At 40.2% G+C, this 14,965-nt stretch overlaps 1 protein-coding gene across 10 annotated transcripts in view; it reads left to right on the plus strand.

Moving 5' to 3' along the window:
- Positions 1-1,372: 1,372 nt before the first annotated feature.
- Positions 1,373-14,965, plus strand: part of NF1 (neurofibromin 1) — a 255,085-nt gene continuing 241,492 nt past the window's right edge. For 6 of the 10 annotated variants that reach the window (XM_082707293.1, XM_082707301.1, XM_082707298.1 and 3 more), the window contains exon 1: positions 1,565-2,020. In XM_082707293.1, the coding sequence (XP_082563419.1) occupies positions 1,961-2,020 (60 nt within the window). In that variant the 5' untranslated portion in view covers positions 1,565-1,960. Of the gene's footprint in view, positions 2,021-14,965 lie in introns of all 10 variants that reach the window. The other 4 variants (XM_082707296.1, XM_082707299.1, XM_082707300.1 and 1 more) reach the window with 2 other exon arrangements.

Consider the following 14,965-nt stretch of genomic DNA (forward strand, 5'->3'; position numbering starts at 1 on the left):
TGGGAAAGGCATAGATGGATATTCATTTAATATTTATCCTTTTCTTCAGTATTGTCACCATCATTTCTGACATCATCTAAAAGAAATCAGTTGGTATTCATGTTGCATCCTTACAGAATGGACTACAGGGGCGCCTGAGTAGTTTTCTGCTTGGTGGGGAGCCTGCTTCTCCCTCCCTCTGCCTGCCTCTCTGCCTACTTGTGATCCCACTCTCTCTGTCACATAAATAAATAAAATCTTAAAAAAAAAAAAAGGACTACAGAACGACCTAGACCCTATCCTCTTGTTCTAGTGGAATGAAATATTAATTTAATATGTATTTTGGACAGTCACCAGCCAGCAGATTGGAAACTTCTCTCGTGGATCTCTCTCTGCATGGGATCCTGGTGTAGAGGAATTTTTTGTGGTAAATGTAAAGTACTAGTTTTTCTCTGCCTTGTCATCCAGTTACTATCATTCCATGTGGCCTAACTGGCTAATTAGTGTGTGCTCAGAATATCTAAACTAATTTTAAGATATCCTAAGTAAAGTGTATTGAAGATAATCTTAAAAATAGCTCACTCCAAAGTGCACGTCCAATATAGATAGATCATTGTTTTGGATGTAATTCTCTTCCTGGAAAACCAATTTCATGACCTATTTCACTTGAAATCATTTCAACTGTGGTTTTAGGGGCTTAGGGAATGTCTTTGTTTCCGGAGAGCCATAGCCTATCTCTATTGTTTTTGGAGTCAAACCACCTGGGTTTGTATCCTGACTACCTACGGAGTTCAAGCAAATCTCAGAACTTCCTGTGACCCACCCTCATCAGTCAGATGAGGGTAATACCTATTGGAAAAGCTCATTGAAAGATTTAAGCGAGATGAGGAGCGTTGAATCAGTAATGCATTGGGAAGCCCTTAGGGGATCATCGAGGATGGTGCAACATGTACCTATTATCAACTGTGCATTAGTTTTATTAACTTGGGTGCCTATCAGTTCAGCAGAGGAAGTCCGGACTTCATTCCGGAGTCTGAGCACTTTGCCTTCGGGTCTAGCAGTGGGATTTAAGAGACCGTTAAAAAAAAAAAAAAAAAAAAAAAATTGAATCTCTCTTGGCCTGACTCTTACCTGTTTCTCCCCAGTTTTTACTAGCTTCGAAGGACCTGGAAACATGAGGTTGTGTGCTTTATTTTTTGTGAGAGCGTAAGGCAGAGAGGAACTCTGCACAGACTCCCCCAGAAGAGCGGCAGAGATCTGCGCGCTGGGAGAAACGCTAGCCCTAGGGTGTCCTAACTTCCAACCCGGGGAGCAATCCAAACCCGGAGGCCGGCGGGGGAGGGGAAGCCTCTTGTGGCGGTGGGGATGCGAACGGATGCTCCCGGGTCAGCTCGGACTCTCCCCGGCTGAACCCAGAACTGGAGTGTAGGTGAGCCCGGCGGCGAAGAGGGACGCACGCCTCCGGGCCCGGAGGAGTTAGGTGACGTCACCTCCAGGAGGACTCGCTTTTTCATTAATGAAACCGGCCGGCGCGGGCGCATGCGCGGCAGGCCCCCTTCCCTCTCGCTTCCCCCTCCCCTTTCCCAGCCGCGCTCTCAATCTCTAGCTCGCTCGCTCTCCCTCTCCCCGGGCCGTGGAAAGGATCCCACTTCCGGTGGGGTGTCATGGCGGCGTCTCGGACTGTGATGGCTGTGGGGAGACGGCGCTAGTGGGGAGAGCGACCAAGAGGCCCCCTCCCCTCCCCGGGTCCCCCTCCCCCGTCCCCCTTCCCCCTGCCTCCTCGCCAACGCCCCCTTCCCCTGTCCCCCTCCCGGCTCGGCGCAGGCCCCCCATCCCCACCCCCGTGGGAACGTTGGGAGCCTGCACTCCTCAGACCCTCTCCTCGCCTCTGCCCTCACCTCGGCCCCCGCTCCCCGCCCTCTTCCCGGCCCTGGGCGCCGGCCGGCCCGTCCCTCCGCCGCCCCCCGGCCGCGGGGAGGACATGGCCGCGCACAGGCCGGTGGAATGGGTCCAGGCCGTGGTCAGCCGCTTCGACGAGCAGGTAACGGGCCCGTGGCGGGCGGGAGGTGGGAGCGAAGTGGGGGTGGGGGCGGAGTGGGTGAGGGGAGGAAGGAGCAGCCGCCTCCCCCGCGGCTGCCTCGGGCTCCGGAGGAAAGGAAGGGGGGAACCAGAGGGGGTGGCCTAGGGGGGAGGTGCGGGGAGGGAGGGGACGGCTGGTAGCTGGCTCCCCTTCCCTCCTAAGTCGGGGGGTGGGGCCTTTTCCCTGACCACCCCTCGGACCCTCCATCCCCTTTATCCCAGCCCTTCCGCTGGTTAATGAGGATGAGCGACCTGGGGGCGCTTTCAGGGGCTCTCCATCTGGATCTAATCATCCCCCCTTACTTTATTTTTTGAACGAAGGTGGGTTACGTTTAGGGGTTTCCCCTTATCTCAATGGACTTCCAAACTGGGGGTAGCTGAAGGAACCCCCAGGCTTGTGGTGTGTACCCCCAATAGGAGAACGATAACATCCCGCCCCTCCCCCCAGTTTCTTCAGCTTCCTCTCTTGGACGGGGAAGAGTAGAAGAAAGCAGGGAAAGCACAGGTTTTCTTACTTTCTGTTCCCTTGTCTCTGCCTGCCCCGAGAGCTCCGAGTGCACACACACTGCACATCTTTTTTGGTACCCCACATGGGCGCCCCCCCCCCCCCCATATCCTGATGAGACAAGACTGGCATTTACATTGCCGTTGTAGTGGAAACCATGGTTCTCGTTCCCTTCTGCTTCGGAAAGATCTTTCCTTTTCTTCCTCCTTAGTAATTGCAGTTTCGCCCTTTATTTTACCAGCGGTCTGAGAATGTGAATTTGGTTTTCTTGAGTGAGAATCTTGGAGAGTAAGGGGAGAAGGGTGAAAGGAAAAGTGGGAAACTGCATCTGAGTCCGTGACAACGGAGAGCAAGGACCGCTGGGATGTGGTGCTGGAACCTATAATTCTGCTAGTGTTTTGTTGTTGTTAACTCTCACCTCTTGGTTGACAAGAGAACTTTCATTGAGAATATTTGGGGTGGAAAAAAAAAGTTTCATGGCTTGGGGAGGTGCCTTTTTATTCCTTGAGCTTCACACACTGATTCCTAGGGTTGATCAGAATGAATGCACACAGAAACCTTTTGTCATTGGGAATTAGTTTAACTTTGTGTTGCTGTAGGTAGTTGGGGATGGTTTAAAGGGATGCTTTTTGCAGCTGCAGTTCTACCCTGGGCTTCCTCTGATGAGGGAGCTGTTTAAGATTGAATCCATCTATTTTGTTTACTGGGTACAATCTTAAAAGTGATCATGAGAACTGAATGGAGCCGGGAGAAGGGCTCTACTTTTATTGGATCCACAAACATTTCCTCACAGGACTCATAGTGTTTCTGACCTGTCTGAAAGATATTTGGGAGCAGGACTGAGAAGAAATTGGAAAAGAAACGACAGAGATACAGTATAATTACAAAGCTGTCGGGAGCTTGCAGGAGTTGTCTCGCCCATTCTCCTTCTAGACCAAAAAGCATCTAAACCAAGTGTACTACTAATCTATCTGAAGAAGTAAGATGTTACTGCATTTATTAGGTCGTATTATTGATAGAGCATTAGATTAAAAACTTGAGAGAAAAGACTTTCTCTGTGTAATCTTGGAAAGGATTTAAAAAGGACATGGAAGAACCCCAAAGCTGAACCCTGTGGACAGCATAATCTGGATGCAGGAATTTGAAGGATTCACACCATCATTGTTGTTCTCCAATTTTTTTTTTTTTAAAGATTTTATCTGTTTGAGAGAGAGACAGTGAGAGAGAGCATGAGAGGGGAGAAGGTCAGAGGGAGAAGCAGACACCCCGCAGAGCTGGGATCCCGATGCAGGACTCAATTCTGGGATTCCGGAATCATGACCCGAACTAGTCGCCCAACTAACTGAGCCACCCAGGCACCCTCTACTTTTTTTATTAAATAATTTTTTCCCAGTTTTTAAACTTTATTTCTTCTTACCTGTTGCTCCCTGGGCTTATCTGCCACATACAAAAAAGGTAGTTTTCTAAATTTTAAAAGAAGAGTGATTTGATTATATGCCCAGTAATGCAAGTAAATATTTCCTTCTTTTTGTCTCCAGTGTTAAAGGACCTTAGGCTTTGTTGTTTGCCTTGTTATGAATATTGTGGGATCAAACCCGCCACCATCTGTTAAAAATTAAGAACTTAAGAGTTTTCAACGGAAGCATTTTTTAAAAATAAATTCCTTATGTTGTAATTAAGAGAAAGATACATAGGGCAAATTATTCCTTACATTTTTCTCTTACAAGGTTAAATAAAGCCCGCTGACTGTGATACAAAAGTATAAGCGTTTTCAGTGTTTAATATAAGGTACTTTTTGTATACTTTAATTTACTATAGAAGTAATAAATGTTTAATTCAGATAGAGTTTACCTTGAGGTTGGAAAGTGAGAAAACTGAAGCACAGATATATTAAATGACTTTCCAAGGTCTCATAGCAGACCTAATAATAAGAGCCTCAGTATGAAAAGTATCAAATGCTGCGCAATCAGGAATACTTTTTCTGAAAAGTATCTCGTAGGATTTGTTTAGTAACCCGTTAAGTATAGTTAAGAGAGAAGAGTTTACATTTTTATTGAGGGGAAAGAAAGCTCTGCATGTAGTAAGAGGTATTTATTATAAGAGTCTTAAATGTTTCAGCTATTTCTGAAAGTTTTAAGTTTTGGATATGTTGTCTGTATTTTGTTTCACTGGGTCCAGAGGGATTCAGGCTGCTGCTTATTACAGCTAAGATGTGTGTGTTGAGCCAGAGAGCATGTGCAAGTCTAAAGGTAGCAACTCTGTTTATGATTGAATTGATGTTTTGGTTGGCCTTCTGATATTTATGGTGATTGAATCAGAAATGCTGATAATGTCTTGTACTCTGATGGGTATTGCTTGGCAACTTGATGCAGTAGACCCAGTTAAAAGAAGTGGTAGTATTCCATCTTGACGTTTTGAGCTTAAGTCCTTATTTCCAGGTGGGTAAAATGAAATTGCTGTAACCTGCTAGTTTTGCACCCCAAACGTAGTATTTGTGGCCTAAGTTGAATGATTCTTACCAATTTTAAAATGTAATTACCTCCTTGATTAGGGATATGGCAGTTGGAAAGGTGGAAGGCCAGGAAGTTTAATGAATGTATCAGTTATATCTTTTACCTCTCTGTGACCTCCCTTTGTGGTGCTGAATAGTAAATTTCCAAATTGAAATTGGCAAATTTTAGGTATATAGCTCTAAATTGTGGCTTATTAGGTTATTTAAATTAGAGAAAACCTTGTTACATGCCCCACCTGGCTCTGTGCCCCCCCCCCCCCCATTTGTAGGACTTTGTTTCTCTCTCTCTCTTCTCTCTCTCTCTCTCTCTCTTTTTTTTTTTCCCCCCTGAAGATTTATTTATTTGTGAGAGAGAGGAAGTGAGGTGGGGGAGGGGCAAAGGGGGAGGGGCAAAGGGCGAGGGAGAGAATCTCAAGCCAGCTGCTTTCTGCGTGTATGGAGCCTGCTGCTGGGCTTGATCTCAGTACCTTGAGATTATAACCTGAGCCAAAATCAAGAGTTGGATGCTCAACCGAATGAGCCACCCAGGCACCCCAGTAGGACCCTGTTTCTGAAAGGGCACATAAGAAAACTTGTGCTTATTTGAAGATTTTTTTCTTTTTTATAAGAAATTGAAAAAGTATCCTGAAATGATTTGTCATAATTATATTCATTTAAACATTTATATTTTCCCTATCTGGTCAAGTAAAAATGGCATATAATACTCTCTCCTTTTTTTTTTTTTTTTTTTTTTTTAAGATTTTATTTATTTATTTGACAGAGATAACAAGTAGTCAGAGAGGCAGGCAGAGAGAGATGGGGGGAGTCTATCCAAAGATCGATGAGCACATTAATATATAAGGTTCTGCAAGCATACAGACAAAACAGTACTTTTTTTTTTTTTTTTTAAATTTTATTTATTTATGTGACAGGGAGAGATCACAAGTAGGCAGAGAGAGGAGGAAGCAGGCTCTCCACTGAGCAGAGAGCCTGATGCGGGGCTGTATCCCAGGATCCTGAGATCATGACCTGAGCTGAAGGCAGAGGCTTTAACCCACTGAGCCACCCAGGTGCCCAGACACTCTCTCCTATTTTTTACAGCATATCAGAATAAAGTCTGATTTTTTATTTGAAATAATAGCATATTATAAATTGAATGCTAATTGGAATGCCTTTTGACTATGTGGTATAAAATGATTGGCAAGGAGCACCTGGGTGGCTTAGTCGGTTAAGCTCTGACTCTTGATTTTGGCTTAGGTCATGATCTCAGGGTCCTGGGATTGAGCCCCATATCCAGTTCCACATTCAAGTGGAGAGTCTGCTTGAGGATTCTCTTTCTCTCCCCCTCTGCCCCTCCACCTCACTTCCGTGTGCACATGCATGCTCTCTCTCTGTCTCTGTCATAAATAAATAAATCTTAAAAATGATGAACAAAAATAAATAGTCTTTGAGGTTATAAACCACATGTTAATTGGTAAATAGATTTGTAAAACTTTGAAGCTGTTTTGGATTTAAAAAAAAAAAACCTGCCTAGCCTAGTCTTGTTCTTAAAGCCTTGTCTGCCATTTATAAGGCCTTACAAGCAGTTGAAAATGAATGCTCTTTTAGTGAGGGGTATTTTATGGTGAGGAAAATATGCTTATTCTTTTTTCTGGAACTCATTTTTAATTACTTTTTTTAAAGATTTTATTTGAGAGCGAGAGAGAGCGAGCATGAGCAATGGGGACAGGGGCAGAGAGAAAGGGAGAAATAGTTTCTCTGTTGACTGGGAAGCTGATATGGGGCTTGATCCCAGAACCCCAGGATCATGACCTGAGCCGAAGGCAGATGCTTAAACCAACTGAGCCACCCAGGCACCCGTGGAACTCATATTTTTAAAAAATTTCTTCCCACTGGTCCTCAGTTAGTTCTTTATGCTCCCTCACTCCCTTCACCTTATCTAGCATCTAATTTAACTTTTCTTTATGTGAGTGCCTTCCTTTTTGCCTTCAAACTTACTAAGATTTCTTTTCTCAAACATTTACTTGGTCCTGTAGCTTTCTCTCAGTGGCTCTTTTTTTTTTTTTTTTCTTTCCTTCTCTTTTGTTGCCAGATACCTGCTGCCCCTCCTGTTTATCCACCCATTTCCTTTATAGCTGAAAACTAGCTCTGCCTCTGCTTTCCTTCTGGATTGCTGCTTTCTTGAAAGTGATTCCTTCTGGCAAAAGTGGTTTTTCTCAACGGTAGTGCCGCTGTGGTATTATGTTACCTCTGGAAACCAGTATCCTGGAATTCCTAAGAAAACAGTACTTTTGGGGCACCTGGGTGGCTCAGTGGGTTAAGCCTCTGCTTTCAGCTCAGGTCATGATCTCAGGGTCCTGGGATCGAACCCCGCATCGGGCTCTCTGCTCAGTGGAGAGCCTGCTTCCTCCTCTCTCTGCCTACTTGTGATCTCTCCCTCTGTCACATAAATAAATAAAATCTTAAAAAAAAAAAGTACTGTTTTGTCTGTATGCTTGCAGAACCTTATATATTAATGTGCTCATCGATCTTTGGATAGACTTGCTTTCTCTGTTGTACTGTGCTGCCTATCACTGAACCAGAGTTCCTAACTGGGGTCTGAGTTTTGTTCTGCTCTTTACTACCTCTGTCCTTAGACCAGAGCTTAGATCTCCGTGGAGCCTAGATTTTCCTCATCTGTCAGAAAAGAATCAACTAGAAAATCTCTAAGGTTCTCTTATCTAGTTTAAATATTTGATGATTTTAACAGCAACTCCCCATGCCATAAGAGTCCATTGGGAGCTGACTCCACTTAATTTACCACACTATTTCTCATTATGCCTCAGCATGCACCTATGTCCTAGACAGGTTGACTCAGTCTCTTCTGTATATATCATGCTTATTCCTGCCTCTTAGCCTTTGTTGTTGCCAGCCCCTGCCTGAATGCTTTTGTTCCTCCTCTGTGCTTTTAAAATTCCTATTCGTCTTTCAGTGTTCAGCTTAAGCTTCATTTTCCCCCAGGAAGTCTTTTTGGATTAAACTCACTGCAGTCTCATTTCTTGGTGTGTTTGTCACCTGGGGTTTGTCCCTTCAAGAGGGTTGGTTGAACACAGCTTAGTATTTGCTCTTCTCTTTTTGTCAAATAGAATGTAAACTTTCTAAAAAGAAAGAAGCCTCTGTTAGAATTCTCATATAGTCACCCCAGGGCCTTTGTAGTTATGAGCATATTGTGTGTCATTGGTGGAATGTTTTGTATATGATTCCTGATTGAAAGGTTGATTGTTTAAAAGGAGTGGTGATTTTAGCTTTTAAATGGAAATAACTTAATTTTAAAGGTAGTGTTTGTAATAGCTTAGGTCTTAAAAGTTAAATGATATTTTAGTCACGATATTTTAGTCACGAATAGTTTTTTTTTTTTTTTTTAAGAGATAGCTTTGAGGAACTTGCACATATTTATATTTCTTACCATAGAACTAACATGTTTTATGAATCAAGTTTCAGATCTGGTTAACTACCTTTGTGGTCTTGGATTTGTCATTTACTTTTAGTGGTGAGTCTCTACATAAGGAAATTTTTTGCAGTAGTGTGATAGGATAATGAATGCAGAGAGCTTTGAAAAATCTAAAAGTATTTAAATGTAAGATTGACACATTTTCCTTAGGCTTATTGACTACTGTGTTTTCACTAAATAAGGGAGATTGACTGGTCTCTGGATATTCCCAAGAAATGTACATTAACTGATTTGCATGTCTTACTGTAGCATTCATTGATAAATAGGGTACTGAGTGCATCCTTATGTAGCATATCATGGATGTCTATAATTGATTTTTTCTTGCTTTATCATCTAATTTATAGCAGATGTATTATATGGCTCCTCAAGTTTGGGGCCTTTCATATAAAAGTATCATAAGGTATTGTGTGAATTTGGCCAGCAATATTGTTACATTTTATTTCATCTTAGTTTTTAAGGTTTTTTGTTTGTTTTTTTAAAGATTTTATTTATTTGGGAGGAAGAGACTGAGGGAGAGTCAGAGAGGGAAAGGGGGAGGCATATTCCTAGTACCCCGGGGTCATGACCTCAGCTGAAGGCAGCCACGTAACCAGCTGAACCACCCAGGCACCTCTAATTTTAACTATTCTTAATATGTGACATTTTGAACAATAGAAAATTAGGTTCTTAAATCCACTTCCTCCTCTTTTATTTTATTATTATTATTTTTTGATGTGTTTAGCATGGAGAATTTTGTCTTTTAGAAAAGGTTAATGATCTATTACAGTATGGTAGTGCCTTATTTTTACATCTTTTCTTTGGATTACTGAGGCTGCTATGGGGCATTTTTTGGTTTAGTCTTCAAATTTCATGTTTTGGGGTTCCATATGGACTCTGTATTGTTGCATTTTAACAACACGCTTTTAAGGGTGAACAGTGTATTAATTAAGAACATACATTTTGCAAATGTGTTCCTTTAGCTTCAGTCTGTTCTTCATTGGGAGTTATGTGTGTGTATCAGACCAGGGACAGGAGGTATAAGAAAGCATGTGGGTTTTTTTGTTTTTTTTGGTTGTTGTTTGTTTGTGTGTTTTTTAAAGGAAGTTTAAGGGGAATATTCATAGAAATAGAAGGGGAGGTTTGTGGGGAGGTTAGCTTAAACTGTTAAAAGGCTTAGAATCAATACTGAAGTAGAATATGGGCATCTTAAGCTCTTTCTTTGCAGAGGATTGACTTGTATTTATAAAAGCATTGGCTTATTTTATCTGAGATCTTTTAGAATACCCCATTTTCTTGCAGGTGAAGAGGGAAAGATGAGACAAAGTTTGTTCTGACCTTGAAGAAAAGACAAGTTAACATGTTTTACATTATAGTTGACTGTGAACTTAAAGTTTCAGCAATCTGTAATATTCTGTATCATACTAGGTCCCAGAGCCTTACATAAACAGAGCACTCTGAGAGGTTGTGCTGAAGAAAATTTTAGAATATGAATAACTGGAATTGGTAGTGCCCTCATTAAAGTCTCTTAAGGTGCGTTCAGTAGGCTGCCTGTCTGACCACTTCAAATATCCTATGCCAGTGATACATAGTTACATTCTTGAGTTCTCTTGAGAGTGGCTTTTGAGCCATTGACTTTATCATCAAAAGAACTTCTGTTGGGACAAAAAAGCCCCAAGCTAATATGGAATCCCATCCTATTATGATGAATTGGAATTATTCTCTAAACCTGTATGTATTTTTTTTTTTTTTTTTTTTTTTTTTTACTATAAATGGCACTAATTACTTTGAAGTAGCAATAACTTGAGGTGCAAACTTCCAGATTGCATATTTTCTTTAAACCACAGGTTGGCTCTCTTTTGGTTTGATTTAGGATTGCCACTACAGTCTACAAGCTGTTGTCTGCCCCTATTCATATTTTATAGCTTTGACTGTCTTATCCTATTGAATTTCAGAGAACTTAACTTTTCCTGATGAAATCCTTTTTCCTTCACTTCATGTCTCCCAAGCAGGGTTGCATATCTGGTGTAAGAGGCATGAAGTTAATTGAGTAAATAGCAGGACTTTTTAGGAATATATTTTAAAGGTTTTTTACCTAAATTATTTTTAATCATAGTTTTATACTATGTATAAAGATCATGACCTTGTGGGTCATTACCGCTCATAACAATCTCAAGTGACCCTTTTCACTTAAATTGTTGACAGCTTTCCTTGGGTAGTCTTCATAGTAATTTGGGTGTGAGAAAACAACCACCTTAAATTTGTGATAATAGTAAACTAGGTAGTTAAAAACAACAACAACAACAACAAAACACCAAAACCCAGAAAAGAACTTTTTATTATATAGCTTTCAGGGTGGCCTCGGACCAGTTACCTCTCTGAACTTCAGTTTTTTTATGTTTTCATCTGTAAAATGAAGATAATAGCTGTCTACTCATATTATGGGCTTGTTTAGTATCTTAGTTGTGAATCTTTTACATGAAAGGAAGCTGTAAATAGTCATAAAAATGTATTACTGAGATTATCTTCTGGTGCAGTAGTTTTTCTATCCCTTCTTATAGTTTGATTTGTATAGTTTGGTATAATTTGGTATAGTTTGGTATTATGATTGCACGAGAAAAAAATAAAAACTGGATATGCAGAGCAACTTGTCCACAATCATATGACATGTAATTAATTGAGTTAAAACTAGAGTGTGGGTGTTAATCCTCAGAGCAGTAACTTTTCAATAAAGCTTTACAAAAAAGGTCTAAATTTTTTGAACAGATAGCACAAGTATGTAAAGTGAGGAATGTATTATTGCTTCTTCATTCAAAGATGAGCTGTTAACAATTTTACCTTTTATGTTCATATGAGTGTATCTGGAAATCTTTTAACACATCTGGTCATATGTTAGAAATAGACATAACTAGACATACATTTTAAACATATCTTTGATTTCATTATTTATCATTCTTTTCACCTTATCAAAGCTTCTTTGGCTCTTAGGAGAAGTTGTAAAATTGTCCCCACCCTCCTTTTTTTTAGATTTTATTTATCTGTGAGAGACAGAGCGTGAGAGCAAGCATGCATGTGAGTGCACAAGAGAACATGGGGCAGGGCGGTGAGGAGCAAAGCGAGGGACAAGCAGACTCTACCCTGGGTCGGAGCCTGACTTGGAGCTGCATCTCACAATCTTGAGATCGTGACCTTTGCCAAGATCAAGAGTCAGATGCTTATGACTGAGTCCCTCAGGCACCCCAAAATTGTTCCCCTTTTATTTAGTATAAATATTGCATTATACTCACTACAGATTTTTAGGTGAAGAGAGTTGAATTCTGAAGGTGAGAGAATAGAATTTGTTAGAATACCAACAAGAATGTACAATTATAAATATGAAACTATGTATTTCATTTTTTCTCTTGGCCTTTTACTGTCCAGTTTTATAAAATTGGTTTTCATACTCTAAGAACACTCCATTTAGGATTTGATTAAATCTGAGGCAACTCTTTAAACTTTGGTAGTATTTGAGTATTTTATCCTATCAGATTCTCGGGTATTTCTGTTTATTTATTTTTTTTAACTTGTTATATACATGTTTTTTAGCCCCCGCCCTCCCTGCCGTGCAATGTCATCCTGACTTTTGAAATATCTTTTCAACCTCCATCTCAGCCCAGGGCTGGGAAAATATTTCTTTTATTCTCCAGGTAGGTCTTCCTTTTGGGTAATGGACTGAAGTGGTGGTAGTGGTGGGGTGGAGGCATTTGTATTTCCTGTTATGTTTCAGTTTTTGGCCTCTAATAACTGAATTTGCAAGTAGAGCATGGAAGAAGTAGGTTTTGTTTTGGTCAAATGTTGGCAACAAAGATCAATGAAGACCTGTGCTTTGGTTTCTGCCCTGACTCCATTGCCTTGTGATATATAACTCTAAATTCTGAGTTGTTTCATTATCTGTAAAACAGGAGAAATAGGATCTGACAGTCTAAAACTTATATAATTCTTAAAATGGATTCATTTTTGTTTTATTTTTTTAGAGCCAGTCCTCTGAAAAAAAATCATTCCAGCCACTAATTGATCAGTCACAGATCCTTAGTTAGAAGGATTCTGAGATTATTTAAATCCGCTTCTGCAGTAACCTTGACAGATGATTATCCAACCTCTATTTGGACATTTATTTAAAAAAATATGGTAGTAATTCATGTTCATTGTAGAAATTCAGTAAATCACACACAGGCAAAATGAATAAAGGTCATTTATAATACCACACTGCAGAGAGAACCACAGGTGAAATTTTGGTATATCAAGTGTGCTGATTCTGAAATCAGACTGTCTGGGTTTGAATTCTTGGGCTCTGCTTTGCCACTGCTTCCTAGCCCTTGGCCAATTTACTTAACTTCTTCAGGCTTCAGTTTCTTCACTTGTAAAATAGGGTCAATAAAATTATTTAATTCTCAGAGGTGGTTGTGAGATTTAAATTAAGAAATAATGTGTATTACGTGTATTTCTTAATTTCTTAATTACACGTGTAATACATGTATTTCTTAATTACGTGTAAAGCATGTTGCATGGTTTCTTGCACATATGGCAGGAGCTTAATAAATGTTAGGTTGTTGGAATTGAATGAGATACATTGTTTTATAATTTGCTCTTTTTTTTTTTTTTTTAAGATTTTATTTATTTGAGAGAGTGAGAGAGAGATCAAGAGCAGGGGAGGGGGGTAGAAGCAGACTCCGCATTAAGCCGGGAGCCTGATAAGGGACCTAGTCCCAGGACCCTAGGATCATGACCCAAGTGAAGGCAGATGCTTAACTGACTGAGCCACCCAGGCTCAGTCTACCTCTCTGTCTCCCTATAATCTGTTCTTTTAACATGCCAAAATAATGTGAACATTTGCTTATTTGATTACATTTTCTTTTACAGTATTTAAAAGCTTTTAAGCAATTTTAATTTTTTCTTAATATTTTAGAAAGTTTGCATTTTCTACCATCCAACATGTTTATAATCAGAAAAACAAATTTTACTTTATAAAATATGTCTAGAATATATTAGTGTACAAAATGATCTCAATTTCTAGTAGTGTAATGTTAACATAGAAGTAGGATCAGAGTGAAATGAATGTAATAAGATTAAAGTATAAGGGCTTGTTAGGGTGCCTTCAGCTGTCTAGGTAAAAGGGGAACCGTGACCTACGTACAAGCACAATCTCCTTGATGGGTCTATTGATTTTAGTGTTTTCAAGCATGGTTATGTGGTTGCACCATACAAAATTTAACCAGTCCCATTAAAGACATTAGGTTAAATCCTTTATCTTTTCCTATCTATTATAAGTAATGCTGTGATATACAATCTTATTTTGCCCTCTGGGTGACCAGGGATACTGCATCTCAAGGTAATCCATTCCATTAGTTAAAATTGTAATTGGTAGAAACTCAAATTGAGCCTCATCTGTCATATTTGATCAGTAAACATTCCAGTGTTTTTGTGATACATGCTAAGCACTGTGGTAAATGCTGGGCTAATAAAGACAAGGTACGGCTCTTGGTCTCAAGGTACCTAAAGTATGGTAAGAAAGATAATAAATTCCAGTAAATATTATGATAGATGCATGGAGTACAATGGGTGCATGTAAAAAGAGCACTTAATTTATTTTACTATTTAATTATTTATTAATTAGTTAGTAGGTTCCATGCCCCAATGTGGGACCTTAACTCACATCCCTGAGATCAAGAGTCAGATGCTGTACCCATTGAGCCAGCCAGGCACTGATGAGGAGTGAATTTAGACTGGGCAGTCAGGGAGAGCTTGTCAGGGAAAGTGAAGCCTGAACTGGATTTTTAATCTTGTAGGGTCTTCTATGCCATAAAGAAATGTTTAAATTCTCTTTTAAAGGCTTTGGGCAAAATTTTCATCTAATGGCTTATCCTTATGTGAGCGAGGTTGAGGAATATAAGGAAGAGAAATGATGGTATGAGGTACCTTAGAAGGTAGAAGAAAATAGTGATCTTAAATTCAGTAGTGGAATTAGAGACTGAGTTGGTAGAGAAGGAGAGAATGGGTTTGATTTATCATAGCTGTTGGAGTAAATGTGAATGGGTGCAGTTTAAGGACACTTAGCAATACAGGACAATATTAAGGACTCAGCTAAATTTGCTAATCATATCTTTGTTATGGTCATAGTCACTAGAATTAAGATTAAGGAAGGTTAAAGATCAGATGTTGGATAGGTGGTCCACCTTGATATTGAAATCACCTAGATTAGAGTTGCCAGATTTAGCAAATAGGATGTCCAGTTAAATGTGAATTTCTGGGGTGCCTGGGTGGCTCAGTCAGTTAAGTATCCAAATCTTGGTTTTGGCTTAGTTCATGATCTCAGGATGGTCATATCCAGCCCCATGTTCTGCTTCATGCTCAGCAGGGAGTCTACTTGAGATTCTCTGCCTCTTTCTTTCCCTCTGCCCCTCCCCCT

The sequence above is a fragment of the Mustela nivalis genome (assembly GCF_964662115.1).
Source record: "Mustela nivalis genome assembly, chromosome: 17".
Taxonomy (NCBI): Eukaryota; Metazoa; Chordata; class Mammalia; order Carnivora; family Mustelidae; genus Mustela; species Mustela nivalis.